This window comes from Arachis hypogaea, chromosome 4 (genome assembly GCF_003086295.3).
Source record: "Arachis hypogaea cultivar Tifrunner chromosome 4, arahy.Tifrunner.gnm2.J5K5, whole genome shotgun sequence".
In the NCBI taxonomy this organism is placed as follows: Eukaryota; Viridiplantae; Streptophyta; class Magnoliopsida; order Fabales; family Fabaceae; genus Arachis; species Arachis hypogaea.
Window position 1 is genome coordinate 2278815 of NC_092039.1, and position 12687 is coordinate 2291501.

The 12687-nt window shown below is 27.9% G+C and overlaps 1 protein-coding gene across 1 annotated transcript; it reads left to right on the forward strand.

The window, feature by feature from the left end:
* Positions 1-2657: 2657 nt before the first annotated feature.
* Positions 2658-5151, forward strand: LOC112795687 (UDP-glucuronate 4-epimerase 6). The gene has a single exon (XM_072234829.1). It carries the CDS (start codon positions 3323-3325, stop codon positions 4703-4705), a length of 1383 nt encoding a protein of 460 aa, XP_072090930.1. The 5' UTR covers positions 2658-3322; the 3' UTR covers positions 4706-5151.
* Positions 5152-12687: the final 7536 nt, after the last annotated feature.

Consider the following 12687-nt stretch of genomic DNA (forward strand, 5'->3'; position numbering starts at 1 on the left):
ATTTTATTAAATATATTCATAATTTAATATATAAAATATTATATATTCATAAAAAGCAATATTTTCTATTTTAATAATTCTAATATTATATTTTATTAATATATTAGAATATATACATTTTATATGTACAAAAATATACAATAAAGATTTTGACAATAAATAAAGATTGTACAAATTTTAAAGAACAAAATGTTTGTTATGTTTAATATCTTTAGTTTGGTCTGTATTTATATTAACTCCGCTCTTTATTCAAATAGTTTTCTGTTGGCAAAATTACTCGAAGCCTATGCTTTTTTGAATCCAATTGTAGATATTATGCCAGTAATACCCTTACTCTTTTTTCTTTTAGCTTTTGTTTGGTAAGCTGCTGTAAGTTTTTGATGAAATAGTCAATTGGAATAAATACCCTAAAAAAATTTGGAATTTATTCGCAACTAAAAATTAGAACATTTCAAAAATTTAAAAGATCAGATAAGTCTTACCGTGTGAATCCTCGATTCAAATATTGAGATTTTTTGATAGACAAGAAAAATCAGGACCATCTCATTGTTTTCTCATTCTTACGTTTTTTTCACTGACAAATCCTTTTATTATTCGATTTGTATTAGATTTGAGTGTACCATCAGTATCCGAGTTGTGGATATGAAAAAAAGAGGTGATGAGAGATGCGTGCGGCGGAGCTAGAGCTGCCGACGGCAAAAATATAAAAGGAGATGCTGAGCTAGAGTTGCCGACGGTAAAAATATAAAAGGAGATGTTGTGCTTGAGCAGCGATCTAAAAAAGGAAAAAATAAACGCGTAGAGGGCAATACAATTGATCTTTAGAGGGAGCGTATGGCGCAATAAGAGTGCAGATGAAATTGCTAAAATAGAATGCAGTGCTTAAACAGAATGCAGACATCACTGCTGAAACAAAATACATACAGAACTGCCGAAAGAAGGCGCAGACAGGCCATAGTGACTATTCCGTTGTTTTATGTTAGAACATGGTAACCAAGACTGACTATTCCATGAATGAGAGTTGTTTTATGTTAGAACAGGGTAGGGGTGGCAACCGGAGAAGCCCGCCCCACCCCGCCTAGTGAGGCGGTCCTAGAATCCCAGCCCGCCCTGCGGGCTGGCGGGCTAAGCCTCCTTTTTTTATTATTAACTACTAAGTAATATATATAATTTCACAATCATATTAATAAATTTATAATTTCTAATGGCATAAAAAATTATATTTTTATATTCACAAACATTAAAGTCTTTGTAATTATAAATATCTAATAAATATAATTATAAACCAAATTTTCATTCAAAATATAAGTATAAATATTCTCTCCAAAGCAAAATAAACATAATCCAAAACATAATTATAAATATTGTCTCCAAAATAACATAAACATAAATCAAAACACTCAATTTTTATCTTCATATTCTTGTAAGTTAGGTTGGGGGAAGTTAGGTTTTGGCAAAAAAATTACAAAAATACCCCGTCACTAAAAAAAAACCTTAGCCTGGCGGAGAAGCCCGCCCCGCCCCACCAAAGCCCGTGATTTAAGCGGACTTTTGCTATTTGGCGGTCTCGATTTTTCAGCCTAGCCCGCCTTTTTCGGTGGGTTACGCGGGCCGGCCCCGCAGGTTTAGGCCCGTTTGTCACCCCTAGAACAGGGTAACCAAGACTGATGTTAGATTTTTACTTGGATGTATGCAATAGAGATTGGTTGGATTCTAAGCTAAATTCGAAGATTGATTATTCATTGTGGGAGGAGGTTGAAAAAAAAAAGCAGGGTGATTTTTCACGGGAAAGATGATAGCTTATGTATCTTCCTCAAAGAGAATACAAAGGCTCTGATACCATGATAAAATTATGAAAGAATAGGAAAAGAAAAGATGAAGAAATTTGTATTGATTGTTAATTGTAGGGGTGTTATCGGTTTGGTTTGATTCGGTTTTGGAACAAAAACCAAGCGAATCGATATGTTCCATTACAGCAACCAAATTGAACCGAACCAAACCAACAGTGGTTTAGTTCGGTTGATTTTTTCGGTTTTTAATTCCTAATGAGAAGAATATGAATCAGAATAATTAGAGGTTCAAAATAGTCAATAAACTAAAATAATAAGAGTAAAACATTGAAATGGTCAGGGGTTGAGAATTTTTGTTGTTAGGTTAAAGGTTAAAATGGTTAAAACATTGAAATATATGCATATCTTCGGTTCGTTTTTATCGAGCCAACCAAAAACCAATCCGAACCAATCGGTTTTGTAAAAAAAAAATGATTTTTTTCAATTTTTAAGTCGGTTGTTGTAATTTTCGATTCGGTTTTGCGATAATTTTCGGTCTGGTTCGATAACTTATACCCCTAATTAATTGATTGAATGGTATTAAATTGAATTGTAAATTATGAAGGTAAAACTAAATATATATAGAGTATTAGCCTATGAAAGATAAAACAAATAAAAATAAGATAAGAACAAATAAAGATAAGATAAAGATAAGATAATAATAAAAACTAAAATTATAAATGAATTTATGTATTCTGTTTGGATTGAATTTATGGGCTAAAAATTTTTTTTATTGTTATCATGAATTAAAATAAAAGAGTAGTTTAACAATGATAATACATGACAAATTAATAAAAATACAAACAAATGCTAACTAAAAGGTTTTTTATTTTAATCTTAGAAACAATAAAATATATTTTCATACATTATATTAAAACAAAAAACAAATAATTATATTTCATAACGATATTTTTTAAAGAGCAATGCTAGGGGGCCAGCATTTTTTATGTTTTTTAACCATCAAGTAGCCATCAAGAATGTTTTTAATGGTGTGAGATTAAATCCAATGATGTGGGATCATTCAATTTTCTCTTGATAGTTAAATGCTGGCCAAGTTTTCAAAAAACTGCTGGCCCTAAGACTTTCCCTTTTTTAAATACATGAACACCATCACTTTCCATCAATGTGACAAGAGTTTTTAATATAAAAAAATTAAATTAAAAGTTAAAATAAATAAAATAAAATAAAATTAAGAAAGTGGTCTCCAACCAACACCAACCCAAGAAAACTCTTACTTCTCCTCTCTCTCTCCTTCCCTCCCTCTCCTTTATATTGATCCTTCACACACCCTCGAAGCTTCAGGGCTCAACCTCAAAAAAACACACACAAAAGCTCTCACCAAAAAAGAAAAACATATAGAAAGAGGAAAAAAAACTCAATACACACTTATTTGAGTAGTTGCAGCCCTTCTTCATCAGAAAGAGCACACAAGCATATAAATATATATAGCTGGAAGAATAGAATCACAGTAGTGACAGCATCAATAATCAAGAATGGCTTCTCCTCCAGATAAAAGCAAAACAATAAAGCTGGAAAGATACAACAGCTACATCCGAAGAGTAAACAGCACCAAACTTTTGAACGCTTCTTCCAAGCTTCTTTTCCGAGCAACAATTCTCGTAGCTCTTATCCTTGTATTCCTCTTCACCTTCAACTACCCTCCACTCAACTCATCTCCTTCTAGTAACAACAACAACAACAACAACCACCACCGCCACCGCTTCCTCTCCTCCGCTTTCGGCGGAGGAGGCGTGGGAGGCGCATCCTGGGAGAAGCAAGTCCGCCACTCCTCCACCCCACGCCGCCCCAACGGCATGTCGGTGCTGGTCACCGGCGCCGCAGGCTTCGTGGGGTCCCACTGCTCTCTCGCACTCAAGAAACGCGGCGACGGCGTCCTCGGCCTCGACAACTTCAACTCATACTACGATCCGTCGTTGAAGCGAGCACGCCAAGACCTCCTCTCAAAGCACCAAATCTTCATCGTCGAAGGTGATCTAAACGACACGCCGTTGCTCAAGAAACTCTTCGATGTCGTTCCATTCACACACATTCTCCACCTTGCCGCACAGGCTGGCGTCCGTTACGCCATGCAGAACCCCCAATCCTACGTGGCATCCAACATCGCCGGCTTCGTCAACCTTCTAGAAGTAGCGAAAGCCGCGAACCCCCAACCGTCAATAGTGTGGGCCTCTTCCAGTTCCGTCTACGGACTCAACACACAGAACCCTTTCTCAGAGCTTCACCGCACCGACCAACCGGCGAGCCTCTACGCCGCCACGAAAAAAGCCGGAGAGGAAATAGCTCACACTTATAACCATATCTACGGTCTTTCCCTCACCGGGCTGAGATTCTTCACGGTGTACGGACCTTGGGGGAGACCAGACATGGCGTACTTCTTTTTCACGAAGGACATTCTTCAAGGGAAGGGGATCGATGTTTACCAGACGCAGGACGGGAAGGAGGTGGCGCGTGATTTCACGTACATCGATGACGTGGTGAAGGGGTGCGTGGGGGCGCTGGATACGGCGGAGAAGAGCACCGGAAGCGGGGGGAAGAAGAGGGGACCGGCGCAGCTGAGGATCTATAATTTGGGGAACACGTCACCGGTGCCGGTGGGGAAGTTAGTTGGGATATTGGAGAGTCTGTTGAATGTGAAGGCGAAGAAGCACGTGATTAAGATGCCACGAAACGGCGACGTCCCATACACGCACGCTAACGTCAGCCTGGCGTTTAGGGATTTCGGGTATAAGCCAACCACGGATCTCGCCTCTGGTTTGAGGAAGTTCGTGAAGTGGTACGTTGGCTATTATGGGATCCAGCCAAGGGTAAAAAAGGAAATTCCCAACGCCAGTGAGCAACCCGAGGATTCCGCTTGATTGTTACCATCATCACATGCTCTCTCTCTTTCGATTCGGTGCTCGTCTACTACTACTAATCTTATTTAGTTTCTTTTTTGTTGAACTGTTATTTATTTTTTGTTAATTATAATTAATATCAATAATATTATTAGTATTGCTGTGGTCCACGTCCACATATGGGGATGGTGGAATGTAGAATTTATAGATATATATGAATCTGGCATAGGGAAAAAAAAAAAAGAAGAAATGGGAGAGGGGTAAGTGGGAAGTGTAGATCTGTGAGCTGGGAGAAGGAGGTTGCAATAATGGTGGGTGGGGTCTGCCAACAAAGGTTGTAGACCTCTCACCCCCTTTTCTTTTTTTTTTTTCTTTTTTTATATTGTATTTCCAAGGAAAGAAATTGTGTAAAAGGAAAAGAAACTGTTGTTGAATTGAACAAATTATATATATTGCGACATCAAGAACTCTTTTTTTTTTTTTACTCTGTCTCTTTCCCTTTTCCTGCCTTTATTATTGTGATTATTTTTTAAATTTTGTTTGTTGTTGTTGTTTTATTTACTTTCTGTATTTAATTAGTTTACCTTTTGCTCATGATTGGGACTTACTTTATCTGTTTCTAGATTACTACTCATTGCTTTCAGCTTTTGGAGATGCCTTCGATGATAATTGTGCCACCCTAGCATACTACTACTACTAAGCTTCATTTGTGCCTCCAATATTTGTTAATGTGAAAATGTGATATCAATATATTTGCATTAAAAAATGTTTAAATATATCAAATGTTGAAATAGTAAATAGAATGATGTTATATCTATAAGTGTTTTTGTAGTCAATAATTGATATAAGTCTAACAAAAAAATATGCATACATGCGTTTTTTTTTTATTTTTTCAACACAATTTTTAGAGAGCGTATAAATTTATTGATATAGCATATAAATTGGTATATAGTAAAAATTTTATTAATATAACAAATTTTTATATATAATATAAAAATTTTTTGTACATATTATATAAATTTTTATGTTAATTGGATAAGTCAATGTTTTGAATATGTAGTCTTTTAAATATTTTTGTATTGTACATAAAATGTAAAAAAATTTGTACTATACACTAAAATTTATGTGTTATATATATATATATATATATATATATATATATATATATATATATATATATATATATTGTTAGTTGGACTGTATACCAAAATTTATGTGTCATATATATTGTTGCTTGAGTGTCAATGTTTTAGATATGTAATCCTTTAAATATTTACGTGTTTTGTACCAAATTTTATGTACTATATATTAAAATTTTATACTATGTGTATTTTGTTGATTGAGTGTCAATATTTTTAAACATCTAGCCATTTAAAAATTATTGTGTTATGTATTAAAATTTTTGTGTTATAAATCAATTTTTGTTCTTTAATTTTTTGAACATAAAAAAAAAGAAAATAAAAAAGATAATGATGATGATAATAAAAAAAGATAAAAAAATAAGAGAATAACAAATTAAATAAGAGAAGAAGTAACGTATACACACATTTAAAAAAGTGCGCTATAACTTGGTTTAAAAAGGTTTAAATATCTAACTTTATTATAGTAAATATTATGAAATTAAAAATTAAGAAGAATAGTATTTTTTTGGCTTCACTATTATGTTAATTTTTATAGTTTCATTAAATTTTAATTAGATTTTTATAGTAAAAATTTATAATTAAATTTTTATATTATAAAAAAATTGATACTCCTTTTTGATGAGATATCTAAATAATATTCTTCTTCCTGTTATTTCTAAAGCGTATATTCTTCTTTTCTTCAAGAGTTAAATAACATATATTTTAGTTTATTTTAGTTTATTTAATTAAAACATTCTTTAATAATTACTTTTATATATACATGAGTGATAATTATTTTATTGTTTCAATAAAAAATAATACAAAATATATTCTTATTATTATTGTAATAGTTTTTATTCATTTTAAATAATTTAACTTATTACAAAAATATTTAATTAAAATTTTTTATATATTTTATGATTAATAAAAAATATTAAAAATAATTAAAATTTATTACATAAATAGTAATATATATTTAATATTATCATAGTAATAAAAATAATAGTATGAAATATATTTATTATTATAATATCTTTATTTATTTTTAATTTTTATTATTAATCATAAAATATATTTTATATTATGTAATTTTAATAATAATAATATATTTATCATTAAATGGATGAGTTTTATTTATTTTTAATATTTTATTATTAATCATGACATATATAAGAATTTCAAATTAAATATTTTGTAACAAGTTAAAATATTAAAAATAAATTAAATTTATTATATTAATAATAAATATATATTATATATACATAAAAAATTCGTAAATTAATTATTTATATAGAATATTCACCATAATATAAAATATATATTAAAAATATATAATATAATATATAGATATATACAAACATATAATGACTATTAATGTATATAGTATTGTTGTAAGGTCAATAGGGCAAAAATTAATTACTTTGGTACAAGGAAATGGCATAAATTGATGGTTAGTGGAGTAAACATTAAACATATATGCCAATTAGAAATAGAAATGAATGAGAGGTGATAAGTAGTTTCACCAGCAGTGTGCTCCAAATAACTCCAAATACTACATTATAAAAATCTACTTTTCGTATCGTATTCCTTTTCAGAGGTTGGATTTTACCTGTCGCTATTTATGGCATTTAAGATAACATTACTCATTTCTGTGATTTTTCCTTTGTTGATAAACAAATTTATTATTATTAGATTAAATTATTCTATTACTTTCTAACATTGATTAAATTTTTATAATTTAAAATTTTTTAATTGAATATTTACATTATTTTAAATTTTGTAATTAATTTTTTTATAAAAATATTAAAATTAATAGAATATTTAAAAAATAAGAAGATGTTTGTTTAAGTTTAGAAATTTAACCCTTAAATATGAGTTTTTTTCTTTCGTAATTTAGAGAAAAATGATTTGTTAATTCTAATCTTTTTTATACAACAATAATCTAATTTACAAAATTTAATAATATAAAAATTTAATTAAAAATTTTTAAATTATAGAAATTTAATTATAAATTTAATTAAATTATAAAAATTAATAAAGTACTTTAATCTTATTATTATTATTATTATTATTATTATTATTAAATGAATCAATTTATCAAAAAATAATAATTTTAAAAATTTGTTTGCAATTAAAAGTTTGTTAGAATTTTTTTTTTCTTTTTTTGTAAATTGTAAATGGAAGGATTATCCCGTTAATGTAAAAGCAAAAGGCATGGTCCCTTGGAAGTTTCTGGCAGCAGACAGGGTTGTAGTCGAAGACTTGTAAACGCGTAAAAAAAATAATAAATAAAATGAAAAAAAGAAAAAAGAAAAAAGAAAAAAGAGAATAATTATTATTATTATCTGCAAAAAAAGCTCACAAGGCCGCTTAGTTGTAATATACTAATATGCACTTAAGTCAAGATTTGGGTACGCTGATTTATTAATTATTAGGATGGTCTATTTCCTTCACTTTCATGTTCTGTATATTTAATTATTTAGTATTCTTTTATTATTTTTTATTTCTCCGTCATGAACCAAATTAAGAAGTGATGATGCGTATCTACAATTCATATGCCGCGGAATCAATTACTTCTTTCTATTTTAAATAAGTGTTTATTTTTAAAGTTTTATTTAATGACATGTAAATATATATATTAATTTTAAAAAATTAAGAATAAAAATAAATATAAACATATATAAGTTGTATATATAATTATTTAAATTTTATTTGTTTAAATTAAGATATTCTTAATTGAACCATTTATTTAACGAAAATATTATAGAACAAAATTTGAAAGCCAAAAATAATATCATTTTATCTTTGAGTGAATACTTCATCCGACTCTTCACAATTATTTCGAAAAGATTACGAGGTTCCTAAAAAAAATATCCAACCTGATTCTTGATTTTTTTTGGATTGATTAGTTTTTGTACCAAAAAAATAACATCAACTTTTTTTTTTAGTACAAAGACTAATCAATCTCAAAAAAATAAAGATCAAAAACTGAATTAAATTTATTTTTATTAAAAGTTATCTTTTAAAGTAATTGTCAGTAACTGTTTAAGATTTTTTTTTTTTATCTTTTATATCTTTTGTTTGCAGTCATTAAATTAAAATAAATACATAATATTAAATTAAATAAAATATAAATTATTATCGGTTAAATATTATTCTTATTTAATATCTTAAGAATGATAGTGATGCACATCTAGATTAAAATTCATATGCCGCGGAATCAATTATATTGATTGATTATTATAGTAATGTGATTTGTCAATGTATGACCCAATTTGCCTTGGAATTTCGTACATTCTTTCTTGCAACGAAATCAAAGGCAAATTAATCAATACTATAAAAACAAAATAAAACACCGACACGCTGTTTTGTTGTATTATAGAGCTGGTCATATTAAGAATGAAATTGCTTTTATTCAAGTAATAATAAATAATCCCGGAAGTGCACAAGCAACTATGGTTAATTATATTTAGAGCACCCAAAAGAATTTGGATCTTAAACTTAAAAATAGAAAATAAGGTATCATTTGTTTTGAAGTATTGAGGTAGAAATTGAAATTTAGTATCATGTTTATTAGTTCAGAAATTGGTATTAAAATTTTTGTTTTTATTCCTAAAATTTTAGTATTTTAGTACCTTTAAAAAGTGAGGATACAAGGAATTGAAATTTTTAGAGATAGAGATTGAAACTTTAATAATATTTTATACCTAAAATACTTTCATTTTAATTAATTAATTCTAATTTTATTTTTTATACAAATTAAATTAAAATTTTATTCTTATTTTAATTTCTGTCTTTTACTTTACACCAAATAAAATATTAAAATTTATTTTTGTTTCTGTCTCTTAATTTTTATCTCAATCTTTTAATTTCTATCTCTCGGACCAAAGCTTACCTAAAATAACACACTAATATTGACTGTTCACACTAACTCGACACAGGTAGCTATTTCCGTTGCATTAATTGAGGACTTGCCCCACGTTGTCTCACAAGCTTCATTCTGGGTAAAACTAAACAAACTCATCTTTGCATTTATTTTCACATGCTCGTATTTTTGGTTGTGCGCTCGTTGGATACATCAAAGATGAATATATTACAAATTAAAATTTTATTTAAAAATTTATTATTAATCAATTAATTATTATTGATACAAGATGATATTCGGATTTTAATATTTATTTAGACAATAATAATATTAAAAAAAGCAAGAATTTGCTTTATTTAATACAGTTTTACTATATATTTAAATTTTTTTGATAAATAAGTCTAAACAAATTAATTCTAATATAATAAAATTCACTTACATAATATACACATGAAATCATGCCATTTTTTTTTTCCGTATTTCTTCTTTAACATTTGTATTTCATACTCCTCTTCTCCCTCCTCTTCCTTTTTCTTTGCGTGCCTTTTCTTTTTTCTTTGCGTTCCTTTTTTTCTTCTTCTTCACATATTTCATCTTTTTCATCGTTTTTTTATTGTTGTTAGTGTTGCTGCATTTTTTTCTTCCTTTTTTTATATATTGATTTTATAACATTATATATTTTTTTTCTTCTTTGTTTGATTCTTTCCTCCAAAAAAATTTATAAAAAAATATGAAATAAGAAGATGAAGATGAAGAAGAAGAAACAGTAGAAGATGAAGAGGAAGAAAAGAAAGAGTTTTAAATTATGCAGAATTTATTAGAATAAAAATACACCGAAATTTCTTAACAGTAACACATAAATTTTTTAGTTTTTACACCGAAATTTTGCTACAAATGTGCGAAAATATTTTCTTTAATGCATTTTTTTCTTTTTTTTCTTATTTCTTTCTTTCTTTTAGTTGAATGAATGTAGGTGCATCATCTTCCAAATAATTTTGCAGCATTATATGTTTCTTCTTTTTCTTTGTTTAATTTTTTATTTTTATTTTTATTAAGACAATAAAACAATGTGAGTTCAAAAAGACATACATAAAATGATACCAAAAGTATTAGAACAAAATTCTATAATTTGTTACAAAAAATTGATGATCAAAATTTCTAATAAATGGACAAAAACGGTTACAAATCACTCAAATATATACAAAATAACATTAGAAACACAATAATAATATTTTGTTATCTAGTTACAGTATAAAAAAGACAACAGCACTAAGTACACATCAATTCACACTAAATACACCAAAAGACAAACAAAAACATATCAAAACACAAACTAAAATACACCCTATTATTTTTTAATTAGACAGTGTGAGTTTAAAAGGCATGCAACTCAATAAAACATGCATAAATTTTCTTCTTCTTTTTTTTTTCTATTTCTTTCTTTCTTTTAGTTGAATAATGTAGGTTTATCCACTTTTAAGTAATTTTACAGTATTATGTGTTTCTTCTTCTTTTTCATTTGTTTTTTTATTCTTATTAAAAGAGTAAAACAAAAAGAAACTTGAGAAGGTAAAACAAGAAAAAAAGATAAATAAGAAAAAAAAAGATAATGATGATGATAAAAAAAAGAAGAAATAGTAAAAGATGAAGAGGAGGAAGAGAAAGAGTTTTGAATGATGTAAAACTTATCAGAATACAAATACACCAAAATTTCTTAACAATAACACATAAATGTCTTAGTTTTTACACCGAAATTTTGCTACAAATACACAAAAATATTTTCTTTAATATTGTATTTTTTTCTTCTTTTTTCTTATTTATTTCTTTTGTTAGTTGAATAAATGTAGGTTCATCTTCTTCCTAATAGATTTGCAGCATTATGTGTTTTTTTTTCTTCTTTGTTTAATTTTTTTGTTTTTATTCTTGTTAAGAGAGTAAAACAAGAAAAAATTTGAGATGGTAAAACAAGAAGGAAAAAATGAATAAGAAAAAAATGATGATGATGATAAAAAAAGAATAAAAAGTAGTAAAAGGCGAGGAGGAGAAAGAAGAAGAATTTTGAATTATGCACTACTTATCAGAATAAAAGTACACCGAAATTTCTTAATAATAACACATAATTTTCTTAGACTTTACACCAAAATTTTGCTACAAATCTTAATTAACTCAGAAATGTACCAAAATTATTTAATGATTGTGACACACAAACTTATTTTGAAAATAACACAAAAAAATGACTGAATTATCAACAAAAACACATCTAAATTAATTTTGGATCAGGCAATATCATCAATATGGCGAAAATTCTATGGGTCGATAACAATAACAATGATAACAATAATGATAATGACGATACGTATAAGAAGGAGACGACGATGACTATAACGATGATGAAGATGATGGAGAAGAAAAAAGAAAAAGAAGGAAGAGAAGAAATTCCAATGAAAAAGAGGAGGAGGAGGAGGAGGAGGAGGAGGAGGAGGAGGAGGAGGAGGAGGAGGAGGAGGAGGAGGTGGTGGTGGTGGTGGTGGTGACGATAATGAAAGCGAAAAATAACAAAAAAGAAGGAGAAGAAGAAGACGAAGTATTAGGAATGACGAAGGAGAATACCATATGGCAAAAGCGCAAAAAAGATAATAATGCGTAAAGTGAATTAGGTCAAAACTATTTGTTTGGACTTGTTTATTTGAATAACTTATATATAACAATCAATTATATTTAATATTTATTTATTGTTAATAATTAATAGATATTAAATAAAATGAATTTTTATTATTTTTGATTAATTTATTTTAATTATTAAATATTTTTATTTAAATAAATTACTAAATTAACTATTAAATTAATTCAAATTGATTAAATAATGCTTATTTATTCTCAGGAGATATCAAAGATAATGTTTTTTGATATTAAATAATGCTTATTATAAAATTTGATCATCATAATGTTTTTTTTATTATTTAAAAATTCGGCCATTTACGCAAAAATATTCATTTAACTTAAAATTATTAAATGTT